The sequence below is a fragment of the Meriones unguiculatus genome, chromosome 17, assembly GCF_030254825.1.
Source record: "Meriones unguiculatus strain TT.TT164.6M chromosome 17, Bangor_MerUng_6.1, whole genome shotgun sequence".
Taxonomy (NCBI): domain Eukaryota; kingdom Metazoa; phylum Chordata; class Mammalia; order Rodentia; family Muridae; genus Meriones; species Meriones unguiculatus.
In genome coordinates this window covers 24,104,723-24,131,687 of record NC_083364.1, presented here as the reverse complement: position 1 = coordinate 24,131,687, position 26,965 = coordinate 24,104,723, and the positions used below count along the sequence as shown (strand labels likewise).

Here is a 26,965-nt window from a genome sequence, read left to right as displayed (position 1 = left end):
AAGAGAAGGCAGAAAAGATGTAAGTCCAGAGGGCATGGAGGACACCAAGAAAGTGAGGCCTTGTGAGTTCAAAGTTGCACATATGATCTCACAGAGATTTAAGTAGCATGCACAGGCCCTAACCCTAAACCAGTCAGTTCCACATTGAGTTCTAAAGCTGGCAGTAGTGAGCTAATAACCTGTCCCTAATCTAGAAGCTCTCTCCAGTAAATAGACATTTGCAAATGAAAATTTAGCTTTTTCAAGGCGAGTATAACTGGGGAAATAAACTTCTTTCAAAGCCAGGCTGTATGCCCAGCAATAGATGACCAATAGAAAGCAAACACAATGGACTGGCTTCTCTTATGTCATGTAACAGCATATTTATATTATGTATGCAATGCATGTATGTATGTATTTTTTCTCTATTTTTACCCTGCATATCCTTGAGGCATACATTATGGCTTCCAATTATGGGTTTTAAGGGATTCTTGAGTAGGCAAATGAGACTATCTCTGTCTTCTTTTCTGTTTTGCCTACCCTTTGGGGGACTGTTTCCTTCCTTCTCCTTCTTTTTTTTTTCCAATTATAATGTATTAGTTTTTATTTTATCTTGATATATATTATTCATTTTAATTTATTATTCTACCTTAGAAGCTTGTTTCTTTTTCAGTGAGAGACAGAAAATTGTTAGATCCAGATGGTAGTAAAAAAGGAGAGAAACTAGGAAGAATAGAGGAAGGGAAAACTCTAATCTTATTGTGTAAGAAGAGGAGATTTTTTTTTTTACTTTTTTTTCAATGCAGTTTATTCAGGAACCTTGAACAATCATCTGACCCTGGGGAAAGCCAGCCCACAGCTTAAATAGCCTCTGGGTAGCCAAACCCAGTGTGCCACGTGGGCAATGCAGATAGGTCAACATACATGGAAGCAAGCCAGATCCTCAGCCTTAGCCAAATGTGGAATTGTTTGTGACAGAGAGCACTCACCATCGGGAAGGTGAAAGGCGGAAACCAGTCAATCTTTAAGGCATAGCATTCCGCAGCTATCTACAGTTCCCCCTTTTTGTTTTAGATGCATCAGGCAAGAGTAGAGGTCTGATCTCTGATATTAGAAATAAATTGGGACTTTGTAGCGATGTTCATTTAGGTGTCATCCACCCAAAGTGCATCAGACGCGACCGATACCTTTTTTTCAGAGGCGGGACCTGGGGCATCAACCCGCATGCAATCAGACATGCTCTTCTCTGGGTCTAAAGCAGCTGACCCTGAGTGCAGTGCTTAGCCTCGCATCCTGAGCGTAACATTTTAGCTTTTTATGGTAGCCAACCATGCTTGGGGAGACTGTCCTGCTTCAATGGCTGTAAAGGCCTGAGTGGTCATGGCTGCATTACGCTGTTGTGAGACTCTAATCTTGCATATATACCACAGGCAAACCAAGGAGACCAACACCAGAAGGCCTGCTAACGCTCCCATGCCCGCCCATTCCTTCATATGATTCATGGCTGCAGCAATCCATGATGATAATCCTGTGGCTAGTCCTGCGACCACTCTGGTAGAGTTTACTGTGACAATGGCCACTCTCAGCTGCTCCATGGTAGTATCGAATTCTCCTGTCCAATTATCTAAAATATAGCTCGACAATTGTTTAGACAGATTTGCAGCACAGGAAAAATTCTCATGTTATATGCTAGTGACTCAAAGTCCAGCATATTTTCATTGACAGCCAAGTTGAGCGATTTGCCATAGGGTATCAATTTGCCCCTGCACGAGGTCAATCCTCTGATTGAACACCATCAAGCTTCCTTTTAGTTGAGCATTAATTCCTTTTTGTACAACTAAGGCATGAGCTACATTGGCTAAATGATTATTCAGGGTCTGAGCAGTCTGCCCAGTATGACTCATGGCTAATGCCCTGGTGGTAGCTCCAACAGCCGCCAATGAGATGGCAGTAACAATGGTGGCTGTAGTTCCAAGATCCCTTTTCTGTCTGAAGAGAGTCATAGCGTGAGGGGCATCAACAGGCACAAGCACCCAGCGAGGCATGTGAGTAACCAGGGCATACCTAAATTTACTAGCATTCCAGCATTGGGCAAAAAAGCAAGTATCATTATCACAATTACTTGGCTCTATCTGGCTGATAATGAATAAAAATGGGGGATATAAACAAACAGGTGTAGGCTTATAGGAAATAGTATGAGAAGCCTTAACCCCCTCGTTGGAACATCCTGCATCAGTTCTAGAACTAGCAGTGGTGGTGTCCGAGGTCTGAGTAGGTTCAGGAGACGATTGCCCCCAGGGGCGAGACATGCTCCATGCCAATTGACTAACTCCATGTTTTGCTCCACTTTTGAAAGTCATTTAAGGTTCTTAAATTATTTTTTTCCCTTTTTTAAAAATTTTTCATCAATTACACTTTATTCATTCTGCATCCCCCCATAAGCCCCTCCCTCCTCCCCTCCCAATCCCACCCTCCCTCCTCCCTCTGCTTGCATGCCATTCCCCAAGTTCACTGATAGGGGAGGTTCTCCTCTCCTTTCTGATCTTAGTCTATCAGTTCACATCAAAAGTGGCTGCATTGTCCTCTACTATGGCCTGGTAAGGCTGCTCCCCCCCAGGGGGAGGTGATCAAAGAGCAGGCCAATAAGATTATGTCAGAGACAGTCCCTCTTCACATTACTATGTAACCCAATTGGACTCTGAACTGCCCTGGGCTACATCTGTGCAGGGGTTCTGGGTTATCTCCATGAATAGTCCTTGGTTGGAGTATGAATCTCTGGGAAGACCCCTGTGTTCAAATTTTCTTGTTCTGTTGCTCTCCTTGTGGAGACCCTGTCCTCTCCAGCTCTTACTATTTCCCAGTTCTTACATAAAATTCCATTCACTCTGCCCAACAGTTGCCCATCAGGCTCAGCATCTGCTTTGATAGTCTGAAGGGCAGAGGCTTTCAGAGGCCCTCGGTGGTAGGTTCCTAGGTTGTTTCCTGTTTTCTTCTTCTTCTGATGTCCATCCTCTTTCCCTTTCCAGATGGGGACTGGACATTTTTGTTAGGGTCCTCCCTCTTGCTTAGTTTCTTTAGATGCACAGGTTTTAGTGGGTTTGTCCTATGTTGTATGTCTATATGAGTGAGTATATACCATGTGTGTCTTTTTGCTTCTGGAACAACTCACTCAGGATGATCCTTTCCAGATCCCACCATTTACCTGCAAATTTCACGATTTCCTTATTTTTCATTGCTGAGTAATATGCCATTGTGTAGATGTACCACAATTTCTCTATCCATTCTTCAGTTGAGGGGCATCTGGGTTGTTTCCAGCTTCTGGCTATTACAAATAAAGCTGCTACAAACATGGTTGAGCAAATGTCCTTTTTGTGTACTTGAGCCTCTTTTGGATATATGCCCAGTAGTGGTATGGCTGGATCTTGAGGAAGTGCTATTCCTAGTTGTCTGAGAAAGCGCCAGATTGATTTCCAGAGTGGTTGTACAAGTTTACATTCCCACCAGCAGTGGAGAAGGGTTCCCCTTTCTCCACAACCTCTCCAGCATGTGTTGTCACTTGAGTTTTTGATCTTGGCCATTCTCATGGGTGTAAGGTGAAATCTCAGGGTTGTTTTGATTTGCATTTCCCTAATGGCTAGTGAGGTTTAGCATTTCTTTAAGTGCTTCTCTGTCATTTGGTATTCCTCTACAGAGAATTCTGTTTAGCTCTGTTCCCCATTTTTTAGGTGGATTACTTGGTTTGCTGCTTTTCAGCTTCTTTAGTTCTTTATATATACTGGATATGAGTCCTCTGTCAGATAAAGGGTGGGTGAAGATTCTTTCCCAATCTGTAGGCAGTCGCTTTGTTTTGATGACGGTGTCCTTTGCTTTACAGAAGCTTTTCAGTTTCATGAGGTCCCATTTATTGATTGTTGCTCTTAGAGCCTGTGCTGTTGGTGTTCTGTTCATGAAGTTTTCCCCTGTACCAATGAGTTCTAGGGTATTTCCCACTTTTTTTTTCAAGCCGATTTAATGTGTCTGGTTTTATGTTGAAGTCTTTGATCCACTTGGACTTCAGTTTTGTGCAGGGTGACCAGTATGGATCTATTTTCATTTTTCTACATGTAGACATCCAGTTAGACCAGCACCATTTGTTGAAGATGCTATCTTTTTTTCCATTGTATGGTTTTGGCGTCTTTGTCAAAGATCAGGTGTCCATAAGTGTGTGGGTTTATTTCTGGGTCCTCTGTTCGGTTCCATTGATCCACCATTCTGTTTCTATGCCAGTACCATGCAGTTTTTAAAACTGTTGCTCTATAGTACAGCTTAAGATCAGGGATGGAGATACCTCCAGAAGATCTTTTATTGTAGAGGATTGTTTTAGCAATTCTGGGTTTCTTGTCATTCCATATGAAGTTGAGAATTTTTCTTTCCAGGTCTGTAACGAATTTTGTTGGTAATTTGATGGGCATTGCATTGAATCTGTAGATTGCTTTCGGTAAGATGGCCATTTTTACTATGTTAATCTTGCCAAGCCATGAGCATGGGAGATCTTTCCATCTTCTCATATCTTCTTCTAATTCTTTCTTCAGAGATTTGAAATTTTTTTCATACAAGTCTTTGACTTCCTTGGTTAGGGTTACTCCAAGGTACCTTATGTCATTTTTGGCTATTGTGAAGGGTGTTGTTTCCCTAATTTCTTTCTCAGCCCTTTTGTCTTTTGTATACAGGAGGGCTACTGATTTTTTTTTTTGAGTTAATTTTGTATCCGGCCACTTTGCTGAAGGTGTTTATCAGCTGTAGGAGTTCCCTGGTAGAGTTTTTGGGGTCACTCACGTATACTATCATATCATCTGCAAATGGTGATAATTTGACTTCTTCCTTTCCAATTTGTATCCCCTTGATCTCCTTCAACTGTCTTATTGTTCTAGCAAGAACTTCCAGCACTATGTTGAGGAGATATGGAGAGAATGGGCAGCCTTGTCTTGTCCCTGATTTCAGTGGGATTGCTTTAAGTTTCTCTCCATTCAGTTTCATGTTGGCTATAGGTTTGCTGTATATTGCCTTTACTATGTTTAGATATGTGCCTTGTATCCCTGATCTCTCTAATACTTTAAACATGAATGGATGTTGGATTTTTGTCAAATGCTTTTTCAGCATCTAGGAAGATTATCATGTGGTTTTTTTCTTTCAGTTTGTTAATATGGTGAATCACGTTGATGGATTTCTGTATATTGAACAAACCCTGCATACCTGGGATGAAGCCTACTTGGTAATAGTGGATAATATCTTTGATGTGTTCTTGGATTAGGGTTGCAAATATTTTATTAAGTATTTTTGCATCAATGTTCATAAGGGAGATTGGCCGGAAATTCTCTTTCTTTGTTGATTCTTTGTGAGGTTTTGGTACCAAGGTGACTGTGGGTTCATAGAATGAATTTGGTAATATTCCTTCTGTTTCTATTTTGTGGAATAGTTTGAAGAGAATTGGTGTTAGCTCTTCTTTGAAGGTCTGGTAGAATTCTGCGCTGAAGCCATCTGGTCCTGGGCTTTTTTTGGTTGGGAGACTTTTGATGACCACTTCTATTTCTTTGGGGGATATAGGACTATTTAGTTGATTTACCTGGTCCTGATTCAGCTTTGGTAAGTCAAATCAATCAAGAAAATTGTCCATTTCAATTAGATTTTTAAATTTTGTGGCATATAGAATTTTGAAGTAAGTCCTAATGATGGTTTGGATTTCCTCAGTGTCTATAGTTATATCCCCCTTTTCATTTCTGATTTTGTTGATTTGGGTGGTGTCTCTCTGCCTTTTAGTTAGCCTGGCTAAGGGTTTGTCGATCTTGTTGATTTTCTCAAAGAACCAGCTCTTGGTTTCATTGATTCTTTGAATTGTTTTATTTGTTTCCAATTGATTGATTTCAGCCTTGAGTTTGATTATTTCCAGCCATCTACTTCTTCTTGGTGTGTCTGCTTCTTCTTTTTCTAGGGTTTTTAAGTGAGCCATTAGGGTGCTTGAATGAGCTGTCTCGAATTTCTTCTTGAAGGCACTTAGTGCTATGAACTTTCCTCTTAGCACTGCTTTCATTGTGTCCCAGAAGTTCGGGTATGTTGTGTCTTCATTTTCATTGATTTCTAGAAAGACTTTAATTTCTTTCTTTATTTCTTCCCTGACCCAGCTGTCATTTAGTAACAAGTTGTTCAGCTTCCATGTGTGTGTAGACTTTTTGTTATTTCTGTTGTTGTTGAGGTCCAGCTTTATTCCATGGCGATCAAACAAGATACATGGGATTATTTCAATCTTCTTGTATCTGTTGAGGCTTGCTTTGTGACCCACTATATGGTCTATTTTGGAGAAGGTTCCATGAGGTGCTGAGAAGAAGGTAAATTCTTTTGTGTTTGGGTGTAAAGTTCTGTAAATGTCTGTTAGGTCCATTTGATTCATGACCTCTGTCAGAGACAATGTTTCTTTGTTTAATTTCTGTTTTGTTGACCTGTCCTTTGTTGAGAGTGGGGTGTTGAAGTCTCCCACTATTAATGTGTGGGGATCTATATGTGCTTTAAATTTTATCAATGTTTCTTTCACAAATGTGTGTGCCCTTGTATTTGGGGCATAGATGTTCAGGATTGTTATGTCTTCCTGGTGGAATTTTCCCTTGATGAGTATGAAGTGTCCTTCCCCATCTCTTTTTATTAATTTTGGTTGAAAGTCTATTTTATCAGATATTAGAATGGCTAATCCTGCTTGCTTCTTGAGTCCGTTTGCTTGGAAAGTCATCTTCCAACCCTTTACCCTCAGGTAATGTCTATCTTTGTGTCTTAGGTGTGTTTCTTGTATGCAACAGATTGCTGGGTTTTGTTTACGTATCCATTCTGTTAATCTGTGTCTTTTTATTGGAGAGTTGAGCCCATTGATGTTGAGAGAGATTAATGACCAGTGGCTGTTAGATCCTTTGACTTTGATGTTGGCTGTGGTCATCAGGTTGTGTGCTTGGTTGCTTTTTGTTTTACTAAAGTGAGGTTATTTATTTCCTGTGTTTTCTTGAATGTAGCTAGCTTTCTTGGGTTGTATTTTCCCTTCCAGTGTCTTCTGTAATGCTGGATTTGTTTGTAGGTATTGTTGAAATTTGTTTTTGTCATTGAATATCTTGTTTTCTCCATCTATGAGGACTGAGAGTTTTGCGGTTTATAGTAGCCTGGGCTGACATCTGTGTTCTCTTAGGGTCTGCATGATATCTGTCCAGGCCCTTCTGGCTTTCATAGTCTCTGTTGAAAAGTCAGGTGTGATTCTAATGGGTTTGCCATTATATGTTACTTGGCCTTTTTCCCTTGCAGCTTTAGTATTTTTTCTTTGTTCTGTATACTTACTGTTTTGATTATTAGGTGGCGGGAGGATTTTCTTTTCTGGTCAATTTTTTTGGGTGTTCTGTAGGCCTCATGTATTCAAATTGGCCTCTCCTTTAGCTTGGGGAAATTTTCTTCAATGATTTTGTTGAAAATATTTTCTGGGCCTGGGAGAAAGGAGTCTTCTTTTTCCTCTATACCTATTATTCTTAGGTTTTGTCTTTTCATATTGTCTTGCATTTCTTGGACGGTCCATGTCAGGAATTTTTCGGATTTAACATTTTCTTTGACAGATACATCGATTTCTTCCATTGTATCTTCTACATCTGAGATCCTTTCTTCCATCTCTTGTAGTCTGTTGGTTATGCTTACCTCTGTAGTTCCTGTTTTCTTCCCTAGATTCTTCCTTTCCATTATTTCTTCCATTTGTGTTTTCTTTAATTTTTCCAATTCTATCTTCAGGTCTTGAGTTGTTTTGTTTACTTCCTTCACCTGTCTGATTGTACTTTCCTGTTTTTCTTTTAGTTCCTTCAACTCTGTTTCTTTCATTTCATTCAGTGTTTTAAGCATTTCCTTTCTAAAGGCCATAAACTGTTTGGCTGCAGCTTCCTCTATTTCTTTATGGATGGCAATATTCTGTTTGAGTTTATCTTCCTCTATGTCTTTACGAATCTTATTTGTTTCCTCTGTTATCATCTTCATGAGCATACTTGTTAGGTCATCTTCTTGGATTTCAGTTATGGTGGGGTGTCCAGGGCTACTTGCCCCTGGGTAACTGGGTTCTGGAGATGCCATATTGATTGCTCTGTCTTTTGTTGCTTGAGCTTTTATGCTGGCCTCTACCCATTGTGCTATCTTAGGTGTTTGGGGTTATTTTCTGATGGTTCCTGGGGATCCTGTGTTGGAGAGAATCCCCTTTGCAGAAAGCTGGTTTTTCCTGAAGGATGTCTTCTCAGCTTTTTGGGTATAGTCCCTGGATGGCTGGTGTTTTTTCAGGAGTTGCTCACCTCAGGGATATAGACCTGAATGGTAACTGTGGTCTTTGTTAGTCGAGAGGGTTCTCCTCTCACCCAGGGAAGTCCTGAGGGTAGCTGCCCTGTTTCTGGGTTTCTTGTTGTAAATTTAATGATCAGCTGCTGTGACCCAGTTGGACATCAGCCTCACATCAACTGTTTGTGCCTGTGTCTGGAGCACAGCTGAGTGCTGGCGCCTCGGCCCCACTAGTCTGCTAGACTTTTTCTAGGGAAGGATTGGGTGATTTAGGTCAGTACAGTTTCCTTCCTTCCCTGTGGATTCTCTGGAGACACGGACTCCCAGTGTCTTTTTTTGCCCTGGTGCACACTGCTCAGTGTCTGCCAGCTGGCTGGCCTTAGAAACTGCCTGTGCCTGGAGCACAGCTGTGTGATGGCGGCTCAGTCTCTGCCAGCTGTCTGGTGCACATAAATTGCCTGTGTCTGCCTTTGCGGCCTTTGGGAACCTGGGTGCCTCCCTAAGCTGGGTAATTTTCCGGGAACCTTTTCAGGTTGGGGGTGTCGGCTGAGTGCTCTGAGATCAGACCAGCCGTTTCCCTCCCTGTGTGTTTGCACCGGATAGTGAAACTCATTCACTGGTGCCCTGGTGCCCACAGTTCTATCTCAGGTGGGGAGTCAGGCACGCAGGTAGGCAGGGTTCAGTGCCGGAACCTGGGTCCCGGGCTCTGGCTCCAGGCTGGCTCCTGGGGTGCCTGTGGACCCCGAGTCTTTTCCAGGCGATGTCTGGGTGACCTAAGGCTGGTCCCAGTCGTTTCCTGTACCCTGGGGTTATCTCTCGACTGAAAATTCCAGCTTCTGATAGTGTGGTGCGCATGGTTCAGTCTGGGACCATGACCAGAGACACTGGCTTGTGGCTCTGGGGCTGGGGCTGGCGGCCGGCAGCCAAGCGTCTGGCGGAACCGGGATCTCTTCCGTGGTTTAGCCGGGTGAGTTAAAAGCTGATTGAATCCCCCACCGTGGGGTATCCTCTCACCTGGGAAACACAATGACTGTGTTTTATGGCCGAGAGTTCTGATTGCTGGTCACTGTGCTGATCCTGCTGCTGCTGCTCAGAATGAGAGTCCTCCCTCCCTGGGAAATTATCTTTATCCGATATTTTCTCAGGTGTAGTTGTTTTCCATTTTAATTTTAAGCTAAATACTATTGGGGAGTAACTTAAAATAATTATTATTACATCATGCATATAAAACATTTTTAAGCTAAATACTATTTGTAACTGCGTGTATTTATGTATGTGTGTGCCAGAATTTCACAGTTCATTCATGTATTGGACTATGTTCATTCCAGGTTTTTGCTATAGCTAATGAAGCTGTAATAAACATGGGATGCAAATATATTTATGGTAGGTATGGAGTTCTCTGAGTATCTGCCCAGGACTGGAAGATCTGGGTAACATTATATTTCTATTTTTTTTTTCTAAATCTCTAGACTTATTTCAACAAGGTCTGAATTCATTTATGTACTCTAAAGTGAGTGTTACCTTTCCTCCACATTTTCTTGAACATTCACTGTCAGACTTGTTTATGGCAGTCATGCTGACTGGGGGAGGTAATGTCTCAAAGCAGTTTTACATTGAATTTCTCCAATGACGAGGGATACTGAACATTTTAAGAAATAGTTATTGTTAATCTGTGTTTCTGTTTCTCAAAGTGTCTATACATCTCTGTTGTTTACTTGTTCACAGGTGGTTTGATTTCTTCTTTGATTAAATTTGCTATTTAATGTCTTCAAGTCATTCTACTCTCTTGAGTATTAACCCCTGCTAAATTACAGCTCATCAGAAATTTTCTTCTAGTCTGTGGGTTGTTTACCTTGCTGAATGTTTCCCTTGTTTCAGAAATAACTTTTTATTTTTATGTACTCATCTGGTGGTGACTGGTATTAATTCATGTACTGTTTGATGTTGTATATAAAAATTTTATGCTCACTCCATTATGTTCGGGACATCTCCTAGATTTTATTTGCAATTTTTCTCTGTTTTAGGGTTTAAATTTAAGTCTTTGATCTATTTTAAATTGATTTACTTACAAGATAAAATATGTTAATCAAATGTCATCTTCTTCCTGTATACGTCCTGTTTTGCTGCCATCATTTGTTGAAATGTCTATTTTCACTTCAAGTATATTTTTGTTTTGTGTATGGATATTAAGTGAACATGTTTTTGACATTTTATTTCTCCTTCCTCAATGTTATCCTATTTGTCCAGCAGTCTGTTTATAATACTGGTACCAGGCTGTCTTTATAGTATAATTTGAGGAAATTCTCATACTGTTTTTTTCTAAACTTGTGAAACATGACATGATAATTTTGGTAGTTATTTCTTTAATCCTCTAAATTAATTTAGATAATACAGAAATTTTCACAATATAAATGCTGCCAATCCAGTAACATGGGGTATTTATTCATACTCTATTATCTTCTGTGGTTTCCTTGTCCAGTACCTATAAATTTTCATTATAGAAGTCTTTCACTGTTTTGGTTAGCTATACTCCTAACTACTTCATTTTGAGGGGAGTTACTTATGATAGAATATTTTTCTCTAAATTGCTTTATCAGAGAGTAAACTATTATTATAAAAAAAAGCTGCTTTTTTATATATGTTAATTTTGTACCTTGTAACTTTCTTGTGTTTACTAAATCTAAGAGTTTCCTACTAGACTCAGTATGGGCTTTTATGGAAAGAATCCGGTCTTTATAGCTGAATAGTGTTTCACGCTGTATATGCAACACGTTTTCATTGTCCATTCATCTACTATATCACTTTTAGGTTATTTGCATTTCTGGCCATTGTGAATAGAGCAGTAATGAAGATCATTCAATTAGTATCTATGGAATATTATGTCTGTTCCTTTGTGCATATATCTAGGAGTGATACAGCTGGATCCTATGGTGTACAGAGTTTAGGAGTTTTTACCATCCACCATGCTGATTCCCACAGTGGCTTCAGCCATTTGCATTCTCTTCATCAGTGTATGAGTGATCCTCTCTACCACAATATTGTCAGCTTTGGTGGATCTTAGCCATCCTGAATGAATAAGATGAAACCTCAAAGTTGTTTCAATTGCATTTCCCCAATTGCTAAGGATGACAAACAATATTTTAGGTATCTTTTCCTGTTTTTTAATTAAGAATTCTCTATTTAGAGGAGTACCATATTTGTTATTTGGGTTGTTTCTTTTCTTTCCTCTTTGATTTTCACAGGAAGATGAGGATGTAAGACATAAACCCTCTTCACCTGTGACAAATACAAAGTTAAATATTTTGGTATTTAACTTGCAGGGTTAATTCCTTGCCCTTTGCTAAACATTATGTAATCTAAAGCAAGTTGACGAAATCTAAAGCTTTCATATGTGATGTTTTATGCAACTTTATGTAGACTCTACTATGCAGAACATGTGTTGACCTTCAAATATCATCAGATGAAGGACTTTCTTCTAATTTTTCTTAACCAATTTATTAGGATATATCTAGTGTGGAAAACTAGATTTTGTTATTTTTTTAGGAATTTTTTTTTAGATATTTGAAATCTATTTTGATTATATTCACATTCATCATTTCTCTCTTTTGTCAGGCTTTCTTCAAGTTAGGAAAACTTTCTTCTGATTTTTTTGAAAATATTTTTTGGACCTGAGGCTGGTATGTTCTTTTTCCTCTATTCTTTTTATTCTTACATTTCGTCCTTTCATGGCATCTTTGATTTCTTGGATGTTTTGTGTTTGGAACATTTCCGATTTTACTTTTTCCTTGAGGGAAGTATCAATTTCTGCAAGGGTATCTTCAGCACCTGAGATTCTTTCTTCTATCTCTTGTTTTCTGTTGGTGATGCTTCCCTTTGTGGTTCCTGATCTTTTCTCTAAGTTCTCCGGCTCCAGGGTTTTCTCTGTTTTCTTAATTCTGTTTAAATGTCTTGCACCATTTCCTTCATCTGTTTGAATGTAGATTCCTGTCTTTCTAGGATGGCCTCATTTTTGGTTTGTTTCCTCTCTATAGACCACTAATTGTGCCTCCACTTGTGCCTCTATTTGTTTGGCTGTATTTCCCTGTATTTCTTTAAGCACTTTGTTCATTTCCTCTTATTTGCCTCCACTTGTGTGGCGATTTCTTTGAGAGATTTGTTCATTTTGTCTTTATGTGCCTCTAGTAACTCAATGAGTAGAGCTTTAAAATCATTTTCGTGTGTTTTGATGAATTGAAATATCCATTGATTTGGGGGGTTTCTTGTGAAGACATGACGTCCTGAATTTTGTTGGGTGTGTTCTTATGCCACTCTCTGGCCATCCGCTTATCTGTACCCTTCACTGTCTGTTCCTGTAGTCTGCACATCAGACTGGGTCTATCTTTCTCTGGTGTCTGGAGTATTCTTCAGGAAGATAAGAGAGGTTCACTCATTTGAGTGTGTGCATTGGTATTTCAGCTGTACCTAGGGTAGTTAGGTCCACAGGTGCAGATGCACAAGTGCAGGTGAGCAAGCGTGCATGTTTGTGTGGAAGCATTCCTTGAAAGACAGGGTGCTAGAGAGTGTAGATTCCTGGAATGTTGGGGAGGTGAAGGCAGAGGAGGGCATGTTGACACTGGTGATGTTCTTAGGTGCAATGCACAAGCACAGACTCCCTGAATACCTCAGTGGCATAGAAGCCTGCCATACTGTCCTTCTGGTATTCAGATCTTTGTGTGCTCTGGGAGTTGTTTTTCTGGACTCCACTGGTAAGCCCACAGCACAGGTGATTCAATGTTGAGAAACCTGTCCAAGAATTTCCATGTTGCCCACACAGGTGTGTGGGTGGGAGGGATCTGATGTCTGGCTGTTAGGGTAGAGGGACCCTGGGTCTAGGGTTCTGCATGAACTCACTCAAAGGCACACTCACCCTCTAGCAGGTCTAATCGGATAGTACAGGTGTTTCCCTGTTCTCTACTCCTAGATTTGGGCCTACCAGGTCAAATGCATGTGTAAAAGCTCCACCAGCTCAGTAGTATTGCAGCTGCAGATCTTGGAGCCTAGTATAGCAGCCAGCTGGAAATCCAGCCATAGAGGCAGAAGTGGGAGGCTGCCAGTACAGATGCCTTCCGGGAGGCCCTTGGCAGCCAGGGACCTGTATGGCCCAGGGTATCTCGGTGGCCTGTTCAGCTAGCAGCCTGCAACTGAGGGACTCTGAGGCCTGCCTTCTCTATCTCAGGTAAAGAGAAGGGAATTCTGTGCTAGGAGCCCTGAGCACTGCAGACATCCATCGAGAAGGCATGGAGGGAGCCCATCAAGGGGAAGTTCAGGGGCATTGAATGTTCGACAGTCTCAGTTCCCAGAGAAGTCCTCTGGGGACCTGGGTCCAAATGGTCTTAGCTCACAGGTTGTGCCTTCTTACCCAGGAAGCCTCAATGTTGATGTTCTGGATTCAGCAACCCGTCCTCTAAAACCAATTTCGGTGTTTCAGATTCTCTGTCCCTCAGATATGGCCAACACTGGGCACCAACATCTTTAATGTCCTGAAGTGCAGATTTTTAAAATACATCCTTAATATTTTCTGTATTTTCTCATTGTCTGTTGTTATGTCTCCCTTTTCAACTCTAATTATTGTTTCATTTTGTTTTTTATGTATTCATTTTGCACCTTGTTGAAGCCCCCATCTTTCTCTCCTCCTGGTGCCATTCTTTCTCCCTGTTTCTCCCCTACTCCTCAGAAAAGGGGAGCTCCACACATTGAGGCTGTCTCTACAAGAGATGCCTGTGCAGGCTGAAGGCATTTATCTCCCGGGCAGCTGCAGCTTCCTCAACACTAGTCATTTTCTGGCTGAGTAATGAATGTGAAATGCAGGTAGACTTCAAGTGAAAGCAGGTCATGACTGTCCCTCCTGAGCATATGACGGCATGCGATGAACTGGATTAATTCCACTACCATAGATAGCGAATGGAGATTGGAGAGGCTTTCCTGTAAGACCTCATCAGTCTTTCTTCCTTCTAAATATCTTTTATTTTTTAGGGATACACATTAGAGTGTTTTCACTTGGGGGAATGATAGTTTCCATGACATACTGCCAATTAAAATGTTTAGGTTATAAATTTAGTTACACTAAATGTATTTATTTTATTGGACTGAAATAACCTTAAAATTCTCAGGTTGCTCTGTCCCTGAGCCTCTTTTACTTGGGAGCTATATTGGGATAATAAAGTATTTTACAATAGCAAAAGGGGCCCAATTTCCCAATGAGAAAAGTTCCTGATGTTTAAAAACAGATTTGTTTCTCTAGAGGAATGGACTTCGTACATTCTACAGACCTTCTAACAGCCTGTTATAATTGTAATGTGTTTGAAGCCTTTTGTTTTGGAACCCTACATTCCTTTTTCTTTCCCAGGCAGAAGCTTTCTCTCAGACAGACAGCTAGAGGGCTCCTTACAGTCTTAACTGGCTTAATAAACTTTCTCAAATGGAATGTTTCAGAAAAAAGGAGTGTTTAAAAAAAAGATATACTTGGGAGGGGGGTCAAGATGGTGGTGCCAGGAGAACACTGCATCTGAGGAGCAGGACAACATTTTCCATACAGTGACCAAGAGACTGAACTCTGGGTCCTAAAACAATAGCGATAGAGTTTCCCAGGTGAGAGGCAACTCCCAAGGCGTGGGAACCATTCGGGTCCACACTCAGGCCACCCAGCCAGAACCTGGAAGAGTTCCCGGGTCGTTCAGGCACTAGGTCGCTGGACCAGAGCAACACACCTGCATGCCCCTATCACCTTCCCAAGCTGAACGGTGGGCACAAAAACACCAGAAACTGGGAGTCCCAGTCGTGAAAAAAACAAAACAAAACAAAACAAAACAAAACAAAAAAAAAAAACACGGGGAAGGAAAGTAGCAGAACTGGCCATGGGTCACCCAGTCTTTACATGGAAAAACTCTCACAAACCAGTGGGTACGTGCCGCCATCACTGAACTGGGCTCCAAGCACCAGCAACAGCACGGAGAGGGGCTGCACACCCAGCTCTCTAGCAAAGATGGAACTTTGCACCCTAGTGTAACAGAGTCTGGGAGTTCCTGTCGGGAGAGTCCCCCACAGGGAAGGAAGGAAACAGTTCTGACTTGGGCCACCCAGGCTTTACCCAGGGAAAGTCTCTCAAAGACCTGTGAGTACGAACTGCAATCACTGATCTGGCCCCGAGCCAGAAGCACAGAGAGTAGTTGGGCACCCAGCTCCTGCAGACAAGCAGGCAGGCGCGTGTGCCGCCAGCCCAGAGACCTGCTTTGTACCAACTATTACTCACAAACAGAAATGTACGCCCCAGGACACCAGAGACTTGGAGTCACTGTCTGGAGAAATCCTCACAGGGAACTAAGCAAAGGGGACAGACTTAGATCATCCAGTATATCCCCAAACCAAGGACCTGCTGTGCACCAGGAGAGACCCTGCTGTTACCAGGAGAGCAGTACTCGCCACAGATTACTGCTTGGATACTGGGGCACAGAGCCCCAACCTCAGACCTACAAAACCCCGGGATCCCCGAGATCAACCCCCAGATAATGCTCCAAGGGACAACCAGTTATCCCTAATAAAACCGACCAAATCACGAGACACACAGATTAGAGCAGCAGATCACTAAATTCACAGCAAGAAACTGAGCAGCTGTCTTCAGAACTTCTGGTGAGAGGAGAGCCCTCTCGACTAACAAGGAGCACAATTACCATTCAAGTCTTTACACCTGAAGTGAGCAGCAGCAACTCCTGAAAAACACCAACCATCCAGTGACTATACCCAAAAAGCTGAGAAGGCTTCCTTCAGGAAAAAACATCTTGCTGCCAAAGGGATTCTCTCCACCACAGGATTCCAGGAACCACCACAAACTGACTTCAAAGACCTAAGGTAACCCAATGGGTAGAGGCCAGCATAAAAGTTCAACCAACAAAAGCCAGACAATATGGCATCTCCAGAACCCAGTCATCCACTGACAAGTAGCCCTAGACACCCCAACATAATTATAATGCAAGAAGAGGACCTAACATCTATGATCATGAAGAAGATAACAGAGGAAACAAATAAAATGCGTAAAGAAATAGAGGAAAATTAAAACAAACAGTTTATGGCCATCCGTAAAGAAATAGAGGAAGTTGCAGCCAAACAGTTTGTGGCCTATAGAGAGGAAAGGTTTAAATCACTGAATGAAATAAAAGAAAAAGAGGATTGTTCAAACAGCTGAAGGAATTGATGGAAAAACAGGAATATACAGTCAGACAGGTAAAAGAAATAAAAAAAAAAATGGGTCAAGACCTGGAGATAGAATTTGAAAATTTAAAGAAAACACAAATGGAGGAAAATGTGGAAAGAAAGAACTTTGGGAAGAAAACAGGAACCACAGAGGTTAGCATAACCAATAGACTATAAGAGATGGAAGAAAGAATCTCAGGTGTGGAATATACAATAGAAGAAATACATGTATCTGTCAAAGAAAATGTTAAATCTAAAAAATTCCAGACACAAGACCGTCCAAGAAATTCAAGACAATATAAAAGACAAAATCTAAGAATAATAGGAATAGAGGAAAAAGAAGATTCCCTCCTCCAAGGACGAGAAAATATTTTCAACAAAATCATTGAAAAAAATTTCCCCAACTTAAAAGAGAGGCAAAAAAGAATACAAGAGACCTACAAAACACCCATAAATTAGACCAGAAAAGAAAATTCTCCCACCACATAATAATCAAAACAGTAGGTATGCAGAACAAAGAAAAGATACTAAAAGCTACAAGGGAAAAAAGCCAAGTAACATATAATGGCAAACTCATTAGAATCACACCTGACTTTTCAACAGAGACTATGAAAGCCAGAGGGCCTGGACAGATATCCTGCAGACCCTAAGAGAACACAGATGTCAGCCCAGGCTACTATACCCAGCAAAACTCTCACATCATACACAGAGAAAGCAAGATATTCAATTACAAAACCAATTTCAACAATACCTACACATAAATCCAGCATTAAAGAAGACTCTAGAAGGGAAAATACAACCCAAGAAAACTAGCTACTTTCAAGGAAACACAGGAAATAATTAACCTCACTATGGTAAACCAATAAGCAACCAAGCACAGAACCTTATGACCACAGCCAACATCAATATCAAAGGATCTATCAGCCACTGGTCATTAATCTCTCTCAACATCAATGGACTCAATTCTCCAATAAAAAGACACAGACTAACAGAATGGATAAGTAAACAAAACCAGGCAATCTCTTGCATACAAGAAACACACCTAAGTCACAAAGATAGACATTACCTGAGGGTAAAGAGTTGGAAGAGGGCTTACCAAGCAAATGGACCCAAGAAGCAAGCAGGAGTAGCCATTCTAATAGCTGATAAAATATTTTTTCAACAAAAATTAATCAAAAGAGATGGGGAAGGACACATGATACTAATCAAGGAAAAATTCCACCAGGAAGACATCACAGTCCTGAACATCTTTGCCTCAAATACAAGGGCATGCACATTTGTAAAAGAGACAGTGATAAATTTTAAACCACACATAGATCTACACACATTAATACTGGGAGACTTCAACACCCCACTCTCAACGAAGTACAGGTCAACAAGAAAGAAATTAAACAAAGAAACAATTTCTCTAACAGAGGTCATGAAACAAATGGACCCAGCAGACATTTACAGAACCTTATACCCAAACACAAAAGAGTTTACCTTCTTCTCAGCACCTCATGGAACCTTCTCCAAAATAGACCACATAGTTGGTCACAAAGCAAGACTCAACAGATACAAGAAGATTGAAATCATCCCCTGTATCCTGTCTGATCAACATGGAATAAAGCTGGACCTCAACAACAACAGAAATAGCAATAAGCCTACGCACACATGGAAACTGAACAACTTGCTACTAAATGACTGCTGGGTTAGGGAAGAAATAAAGAAAAAATTAAAGTCTTCCTAGAACTCAAAGAAAATGAAGGCATAAGATACCCAAACTTGTGGGAAACAATGAAAGCAGTGCTGAGAGGAAAGTTCATAGCACTAAGTGCCTTCAAGACAGCGCATTCAAGCAACTTAATGGCTCACTTAAAAACGCTAGAAAAAGAAGAAACAGACACACCAAAAAGGAGTAGAGGGCTGGAAATAATCAAACTCAAGTCTGAAATCAATCAATTAGAAACAAATAAAACAATTCAAAGAATCAATGAAACCAAGAGCTGGTTCTGTGAGAAAATCAACGAGAGACTAACCGTTAGCCAAGCTAACTAAAAGGCAAAGAGACTCCATCCAAATCAACAAAATCAGAAATGGAAAGGGAGACATAACTACAGACCCTGAGGAAATCCAAACAATCATTAGAACTTATTTCAAAAGTCTATATGCCACAAAATTTGAAAATCTAAATGAAATGGACAATTTTCTTGATCGATTCAACTTACTAAAGCTGAATCAGGACCAGGTAAATCAATTAAATAGTCCTGTATCCCCCAAGGAAATAGAAGCGCTCATCAAAATCTCCCATCCAAAATAAGCCCAGGACCAGATGGTTTCAGTGCAGATTTCTACCAGGCCTTCAAAGAAGAGCTAACTCCAATTCTCTTCATACTATTCCACAAAATAGAGACAGAGGGAACATTATCATACTCATACTATGAAGCCACAGGAACCTTGGTACCTAAACCTCACAAAGACCCAACAAAAAAGAGAATTTCAGGCCAATCTCCCTGAACAGCAATGCAAAAATATTCAACAAAATACTCACAAACCGAATACAAGAACACATCAAACATATCATCCACTAGGCTTCATCCCAGGCATGCAGGGGTGGTTCAATATACAGAAATCCATCAATGTGATTCACCATATTAACAAACTAAAAGAAAAAAAAAACACATGATAATGTCCCTAGATGCTGAAAAAGCATTTGACAAAATCCAACCTCCATTCATGTTTAAGTATTGGAGAGATCAGGGATACAAGGCACATATCTAAACATATTAAAAGCAATATACAGCTAACCTATAGCCAACAAAATCCAACAGAGAGAAACTTAAAGCAATTCCACTGAAATCAGGGACAAGACAAGGCTGCCCACTCTCTCCATATCTCTTCAACATAGTTCTGGAATTCCTTGCTAGAGCATTAAGACAGGTGAAGGAGATCAAGGGGATATAAATTGTAAAGGAAGAAGTCAAATTATCACTATTTGCAGATGATATGGTAGTATACGGGAGTGATCCCAAAAACTCTACCAGGGAACTCCTACAGCTGATAAACAACTTCATCAAAGTGGCAGTATACAAAATTAACTCAAAAAAATCAGTAGCACTCCTGTACACAAAAGGGCTGAGAAAGAAATTAGGGAAACAACACCCTTCACAATAGCCAAAAGGTCATAAAGTACCTTGGTGTGACCCTAACCAAGCAAGTCAAAGACTTGTATGAAAAAAAATTCAAGTCTCTGAAGAAAGAATTAGAAGAAGATATGAGAAGATGGAAAGATCTCCCATGCTCATGGCTTTGCAGGCTTAACTTAGTAAAAATGGCCATTTTACCAAAACCAATCTACACATTCAATGCAATTCCCATCAAATTACCAATACAATTCTTTACAGACATTGAAAGAAAAATTCTCAACTTCATATGGAATAACAAGAAACCCAGAATTGCTAAAACAATCCTCTACATTAAAAGATCTTCTGGTTGCTATCTCCATCTCTGATCTTAAGCTGTAGTATAGAGCAACAGTTATAAAAATGGCATGGTACCGGCATAGAAACATAATTGTGGATCAATGGAACCGAACAGAGGACCCAGAAATAAACCCACACACTTATGGACATCTAATCTTTGACAAAGATGCCAAAACCATTCAATGAAAAACTGATAGCATTTTCACAAATGGTGCTGGTCTAACTGGATGTCTACATGCAAAAAAATGAAAATAGATCCATACTTATCACCCTGCACAAAACTGAAGTCCAAGTGGATCAAAGACCTCAACATGAAACCAGACACATTAAATCGGTTAGAAAAAAAGTGGGGAGTATTTTTTAATTCATTGGCACAGGAGACAACTTCGTGTACAGAACACCAACAGCACAGGCTCTAAGAGCAACAATCTATAAATGGAACCTCGTGAAAATGAAAAGCTTCTGTAAAGCAAAGGACACTGTCATCAAAACAAAATGAATGACTACAGATTCGGAAAGAATCTTCACCAATCCTTTATCTGACAGAGGACTAATATCCAGTATATATAAGGAACAAAAGAAACTGAAAAGCAGCAAACCAAGTAATCCAATTAAAAAATGGGGAACAGAGCTAAACAGAGAATTCTCTGTAGAGGAATATAGAATGGCAGAGAAACAATTAAAGAAATGCTCAATGTCATTAGCCATCAAGGAAATACAAATCAAAACAACCCTGAGATTTCACCTTATACCCATCAGAATGGCCAAGATCAAAAACTCAAGTGACAACACATGCTGGAGAGGCTGTGGAGAAAGGGGAACCCTCCTCCACTGCTGGTTGGAATGTAAACTTGTACAACCACTCTGGAAATCAATCTGGCGCTTTCTTAGACAAGTAGGAATAGTGCTTCCACAAGATCCAGCCTTAACACTCCTAGGCATATATCCAAAAGTGGCTCAAGTACACAATAAGGACATTTGCTCAACCATGTTTGTAGCAACATTATTTCTAATAGCCAGAAGCTGGAAACAGCCCAGATGCCCCTCAACTGAAAAATAGATGCAGAAATTGTGGTACATCTACACAATGAAATATTACTCAGCAATGAAAAATAAGGAAATCATGAAATTTAAAGGTAAATGGTGGGAACTGGAAAGGATCATCCTGAGTGAGCTGTCCCAGAAACAGAAAGACACACATGGTATGTATTCACTCATATAGACATGTAATATAGGATAAATCTAGTAAAATCTGTACATGTAAAGAAACTAATCAAGAGAGAGGACCCTGACTAAAATGCTCAATCTCCATCCTGTAAGGCAAAGATATTGGACATCAGAAGAAGAAGAAAACAAGGAACAAGCTAGAAACCCACCACAGAGGGCCTCTGAAAGGCTCTGCCCTCCAGATTATCAAAGCAGATGCTGAAACTTATGTCCAACTGTTGGGCAATGTGCATGGAATCTTATGTAAGAAGTGGGAAATCGTAAAATCTGTAATGGACAGGAACTCCTCAAGGAGAGAAACAGAACCAGAAATTTGAACACAGGTGTCTCCCCAGAGACTCATGCTCTAACCAAGTACCATGCATGAAGATAACCTAGAACCCCTGCACAGATGTAGCCCATGGCATTTTAGTGTCCAAGTGGGTTACATAGTAATGGAAAGAGGGACTGCCTTGGACATAATCTGATTGGCCTGCTCTCTGATCACCTCCCCCTGAGGGGGTAGTGACCTTACCAGGACACAGAAGATGACAATGCAGTCACTCCTGATGAGATCTGATAAACTAAGATCAGAAGGATAGAAAGGAGGACCTCCCATATCAGTGGACTTGGGTAGGAGCATACATGCAGAAGGGGGTGGAAGGGTGGGATGAGGAGAGAAGGAGGGAGGGGCTTATGGGGGAATACAAAGTGAATAAAGTGTAATTAATAAAATTAAAATAAATAAAATAAAGTTAATGGCAATTTTGTAGAGGATCTGAGGAATCTATAATTGGAGAATTGAAATTCATTACAGGAGATAGTTGTAAATATCTATAGTCCAGCAGGGGGCACTGTTTATTTTTCAGAAATTGACCCAAAGCTGACTCCTGACTCATATTTAACTCCTGGACCAAGCTTACTGGCCAGAATTAGAGTTCCTAGCACAGCAGTGTTTCTTCATAGCTTCCCCAGCCTTCCTGGCAGTAGAGTTTTCCCCTGTGTTGAAGAGATGCAATGTGCTACTGGTGAAGGTAACAGCAGAAGACAGTCTGCACCAATTCTCGTTTTCTCAGTACCCTGAGAACACCAGAGTCCAGCAACTTCTCTGGATGCTGGGGATTTCTGGACATTTTTACACAATGACCTGGGCACCTGCCCCATTTCCTATCTGTCCTCATTTCCTACCTATCTCTCTAGGTTTCATAGACATTAAAGAGGCCTGTCTTTGGAATGCTCCCTCTCATTTTTTATGTTTTCATAACAGGTTATTTCATTTCAGGGTCTTCCTCCACACCCCATGAAGTGGTGATGCTGGGGAACGACTCTCTCCAGCAGTTTCTGATTATTCTTTTCCAACCTGGATCCAAAGTAGCCTCAGCAAGCCTGTAAGCCTGGATTCACCCAACAATTTACATGTACTCTCACTGTCCTGTCACTTTTCTCCTTATAATGTTTCTCTAGAGTTGAAATATAATGTTTTCCTAGAGTTCTAGGGCGAAAAAAAACTGAGGACAATGTTGAAGGCTGCTGCATTCTACACTGTAGTGGTGCTAAGCACCATGAGCTACAGATGGAGAAGCAAGACATAAACACACATTGGCCTGAGCCTCTTGTAAACACTGTCCTGTGATAGTGGGATCCAAGGACCAGGCACTGTTGTCTGATGTTGATTCACCAGAGATAAGAGGTGAAAGGAAGCCTCTGCCTCCATTTGTGTCCTAGTTAGAGTCACAAAGGGGAAGATGTTTGTCAGCTATTATGATAGAAAGAAACAGAGCTGCAAAGTTTTCTTTTGCTCTTAGATATGTTTGTCATAGATAGTAGAGTCAACAGGCCTCCCGAAACAAAATATAGTGAAACGTGGAGTTAGCTCAAGATGCCAAAAAACCAGGTTCTCAGCACAAAGAAGATTTAGTTGCCCTAGAAGGACAATGGGCAGGAATAAGTAACAAAGACAGAAGCTAAAGGAAGAGGAGAAGGTTAAGGAAACAAGGGAGAGCGGGAAGATTTAAGCCAGCCTCTGAATAGACAAAAGACATATGTGTTCCATAAGTAAATGGCAGTTTATAAAGGGAAAAGGGAAAACTTTGTGGTAAGATAAGGTGTTTATTTCTGCAGTGGTATCAATACTGGTTTTTAGAGTAGAGGTAACCATGTGCCTTCAGTCTACAGAGCTAGGATGAAATACCATAATCAAGGAATGGGAAGAGGAAAACATTAATCTTAAGTATATTTGCACTGCTCTGGTACAAAATAAAAACACGTCAGTGGGGACTGGGATTAGTTAGGAATGAATTGCAATCAGATCAAGACATAATTGCCGAATTAAGTTTTCTTAATAGATTTCATATATAGATGTTTGGTCATACTCTAGATCAACTCTTTAAGAGTAGAATTTTATATCCAATTTACATGCTTCAGATATCACCTTTGTTTGTTACATAAGGTCTTGTATCCAAATGTCCACTTGTACACTGAGAGCTTTAAGGAACAAAAAAGGACAGAGGAAGTTGCCATTTTTAGCGGCAGTAAAACATCACTAACCCCTTTTTACATACCGAATTCAAGTCACTACCAGAGGTGTATGCAGATACAAAGTCAGCAGATACAAAATTGCTAGTTCATTTTTAAATTAATAATTAACCTAAAATTATCCGTGTGCCCACCCTATTACCTCCCTTTTTAGAAACAGTAGTTCTGCTTTTATACATAGGCTAGCAGGCTTATTTCAATATGAAAGTGTTAATTCATTTACAGATATTAATATCAGTTATGTAGTGCTACAATAAATGTCCAATCTACATAGGAACACTCTGATGAATGAAAATGATAAAGACTGAATAAGGCTATCTGATTACCTTATCTTACTTACATTTAAAGGATACCCCATGGTAAGGAAGAGACTAAAATTGGAAAAATACTCAAGGTGTAAAAATTACATCTAGCTTTGAAATTTATACTGTAAATGAGATATTTTATCCCCTCTTCCTAAATGCATGTCTAAAAATAAGCCTTTGTTGGTCTTAAAACATCTGTCAGATGAGTCAGACATTGGATTATTTTTATATAAATGTATACAAAATATTTCAAATTGTGAAATATTTCAAATATTTCAACATCTGAGGAATTCAAAACTACTACATGCTGTTGTCTAAAATAAACATTATAATTGTACAGATGAAATGCACATATTGGTATTTAAAAATGGATAATTAAGAAAACCTTTTGGTGTTCTGTTTTTTCCTGTATACTAATATTTAAGCCACTGGTGTTGGCAGTGTTGGAGTCAAAGCATTTCTCAGCTTACTGCTAAAATCTTGGCAAAATGAAAAAGATGTCTACAAAGATGTGGGTGCAAACTATTAATCAAGTGTGTTTCCACTCCCCTGTCTCACAGTTGAGACACCAAGAGCATAGCCTAGGTTGCTTAGGGGAATGTCCCTATTATATAATATCAACAAAATAAAAATGGAATAGTTATATATACTGCAACATGTGTACAGAGGAGAGAATATTAAGATTATTGCCTTCTTTGTTTTCACACCAAGTCAACTTTTCATATTTTTAGACTGCTCTAATCTTTGAATTGATGCAATTTTTCCCATTGTTAATGGAAAAAAGTATCTAATAAAAGTTTGATTTAGTTAGTCCCATACACTAACTACAGAATGAAAAAAAAAAAAGACAAGGTGTTTAATCTTATTTGGGCATGTTAATTAGGTGAGCTAAAGTCATGTAAACCCAGAATTCATAGGCTTAATCCTGGTCAGAGGAGATACTATACATGCCAAAAAAGAATGTCAGCAGAGAACACAAATACCTATTTCTTTTGACTGCTCAGGATTCAACAGGCTCAGCAGCTGGGGCCAGTAAGGTCCCTTGGGAAGCCTCAGACAGAAAGTGACACCCAGACTTTTCATGGTACACACAGGAAAGGAGCGATTTGCTTGACCAATAAATATTTGCATAAAGGGCCCTATCACTTCTTTGAGAAGTGTTGAAGGATAAGAGAGACCTGCACCATTTCTGTCTCAGCAGAGCTCAGTGGTGTCTGCAACATGGCCTGGACTACTCTCCTCTTCCTCTCCTTCCTTCATTTTACAGGTCAGGAGTCATCTGCACTCTGATCCCCAGTTCAATGAAACCATGTGACAGCCAGATATATTCTTCCTTCCTCTCTAACCCCAGGATGTAACAATGTTTTCTGTTTTCAGGGTCTTTCTCCCAACCTGTGCTGACTCAGTTACCCTCTGCCTCTGCTTCCCTTGGTGCCTCAGCCAAGCTCACCTGCACTTTGAGTAGTGATTACAGCACCTACATCATTCACTGGTACCAGCAAGAGCCAGACAAAGCTCCTAAGTATTTGATGTATGTTAAGAGTGATGGAAGCCACAGTAAGGGGGATGGGATCCCTGATCGTTTTTCTGGATCCAGCTCTGGGGCTGACCGCTACTTGAGCATCTCCAACATCCAGCCAGAGGATGAGGCTGCCTACATCTGTGGTGCAGATTATAGCATTAACGAACAATATGGTTAAACACAGTGAGCCAGATAAATGAGGAAGCAGGACAAGAACTGCTTGTGCTGTTTAGCTATCAATGCTGGCCTATGGTTGTGAAAATAACCATGTGAAGTTCTTAACTATCAGAATCATTGAAGGTTTTCTCTTTATTACTCAAGGGGATATATCAAAAGATTAGCAGTTTCTCCTGAACTCCTGTGGAAACAGGGAAAAGGCAGGGATTTTATAGAGAGTGCTGCTCTGTAACATCGAGGACTATGTAAAGTCAAATCTGGTGTGTACATAGCTGAATGGGATAAGATTATTCTTCTTTTAAGTGGAGCAGTGAATCTAAGGCTCTCACTAAAGTTCAGTGAAATGTCTACTTTTAGTAAGATAGCTTTCTTGTCCTATGTCCTAAGTAACTCTGGCAAATATCCAAGAAGGACAGTGCAAGAACATTTAAGGAGACAGAGTAGAAGTAGCCAACTAGAGCTAGGAAAACACAATCAAAATATTTGCAAGGGCTGGACATTGTGTTTGAATGCACATGACCTTCTCCATGTGTTTTCTTCAACTCTGTCTTTACTGAATAATCCTTCTAAGAAACTTTGAAGAAAGGACAAAGTGTCCACCATGTTGTTTACTCTCTGCCATAATGCTTGTTTGTGATCTTGCTATTTTCCTAGAGGCCCTTCTTTTTCACACATCCAGGTCATCTTTAAAATCTCACCTTTAGGATTTAAAATAACCAATCACATTACAAAAAAAAAAAAAAAAAGCACAGGAGAATTCCTATGAAGGATCCTGCTTCACCAGGATTGGAACTCAATTCTTTTGACAGCCAACAATATTAAACTTCTTTTCCTGGAGAAGCCCCTGAAGCCAATTCTTAGTCAGAATCTCACATCAGGTCCTCCAGCCTGCTAGACATCTGTGTTGATCAGGATTCCTCAACAGCAGTTTCTGAGAGTTGCTGTGGGTTCTTTTTTGTTTGACCAGCTTTCTGAGTCCTTACTTACAAATGGCATAACGTTTTTTCTTCCCTTTTGTTTTTTTTGTTCCAGGGGTGGCCAGAGCCAAAAGCATGTTTTTTATTTTTTTATTTTTCTGGTATTTGGGCTTCCTTATTCTTCCAGCAAATCCCTCCTCTCTATATGCAGATGATTGTTTATTGTATTAGTTAAGTTTCTATTCTCTTGATAAAACACCATAACCAAGGCAAGCCATCAAAGGGAAGTTTTAGTCTTGACTTATGGTTTCAGAGAGAAAAGGC

The 26,965-nt window shown here is 40.2% G+C and overlaps 2 gene segments (V, D, J or C); both read left to right on the top strand.

Moving 5' to 3' along the window:
• Window positions 1-26,965, top strand: part of LOC110540899 (immunoglobulin lambda-1 light chain-like) — a 592,635-nt gene that overhangs the window by 193,738 nt on the left and 371,932 nt on the right.
• On the top strand, window positions 25,191-25,725 carry LOC110540898 (immunoglobulin lambda variable 4-69-like). The segment is given in 2 exon segments: window positions 25,191-25,292; window positions 25,403-25,725. Coding segments are annotated over 2 exon segments (369 nt in total).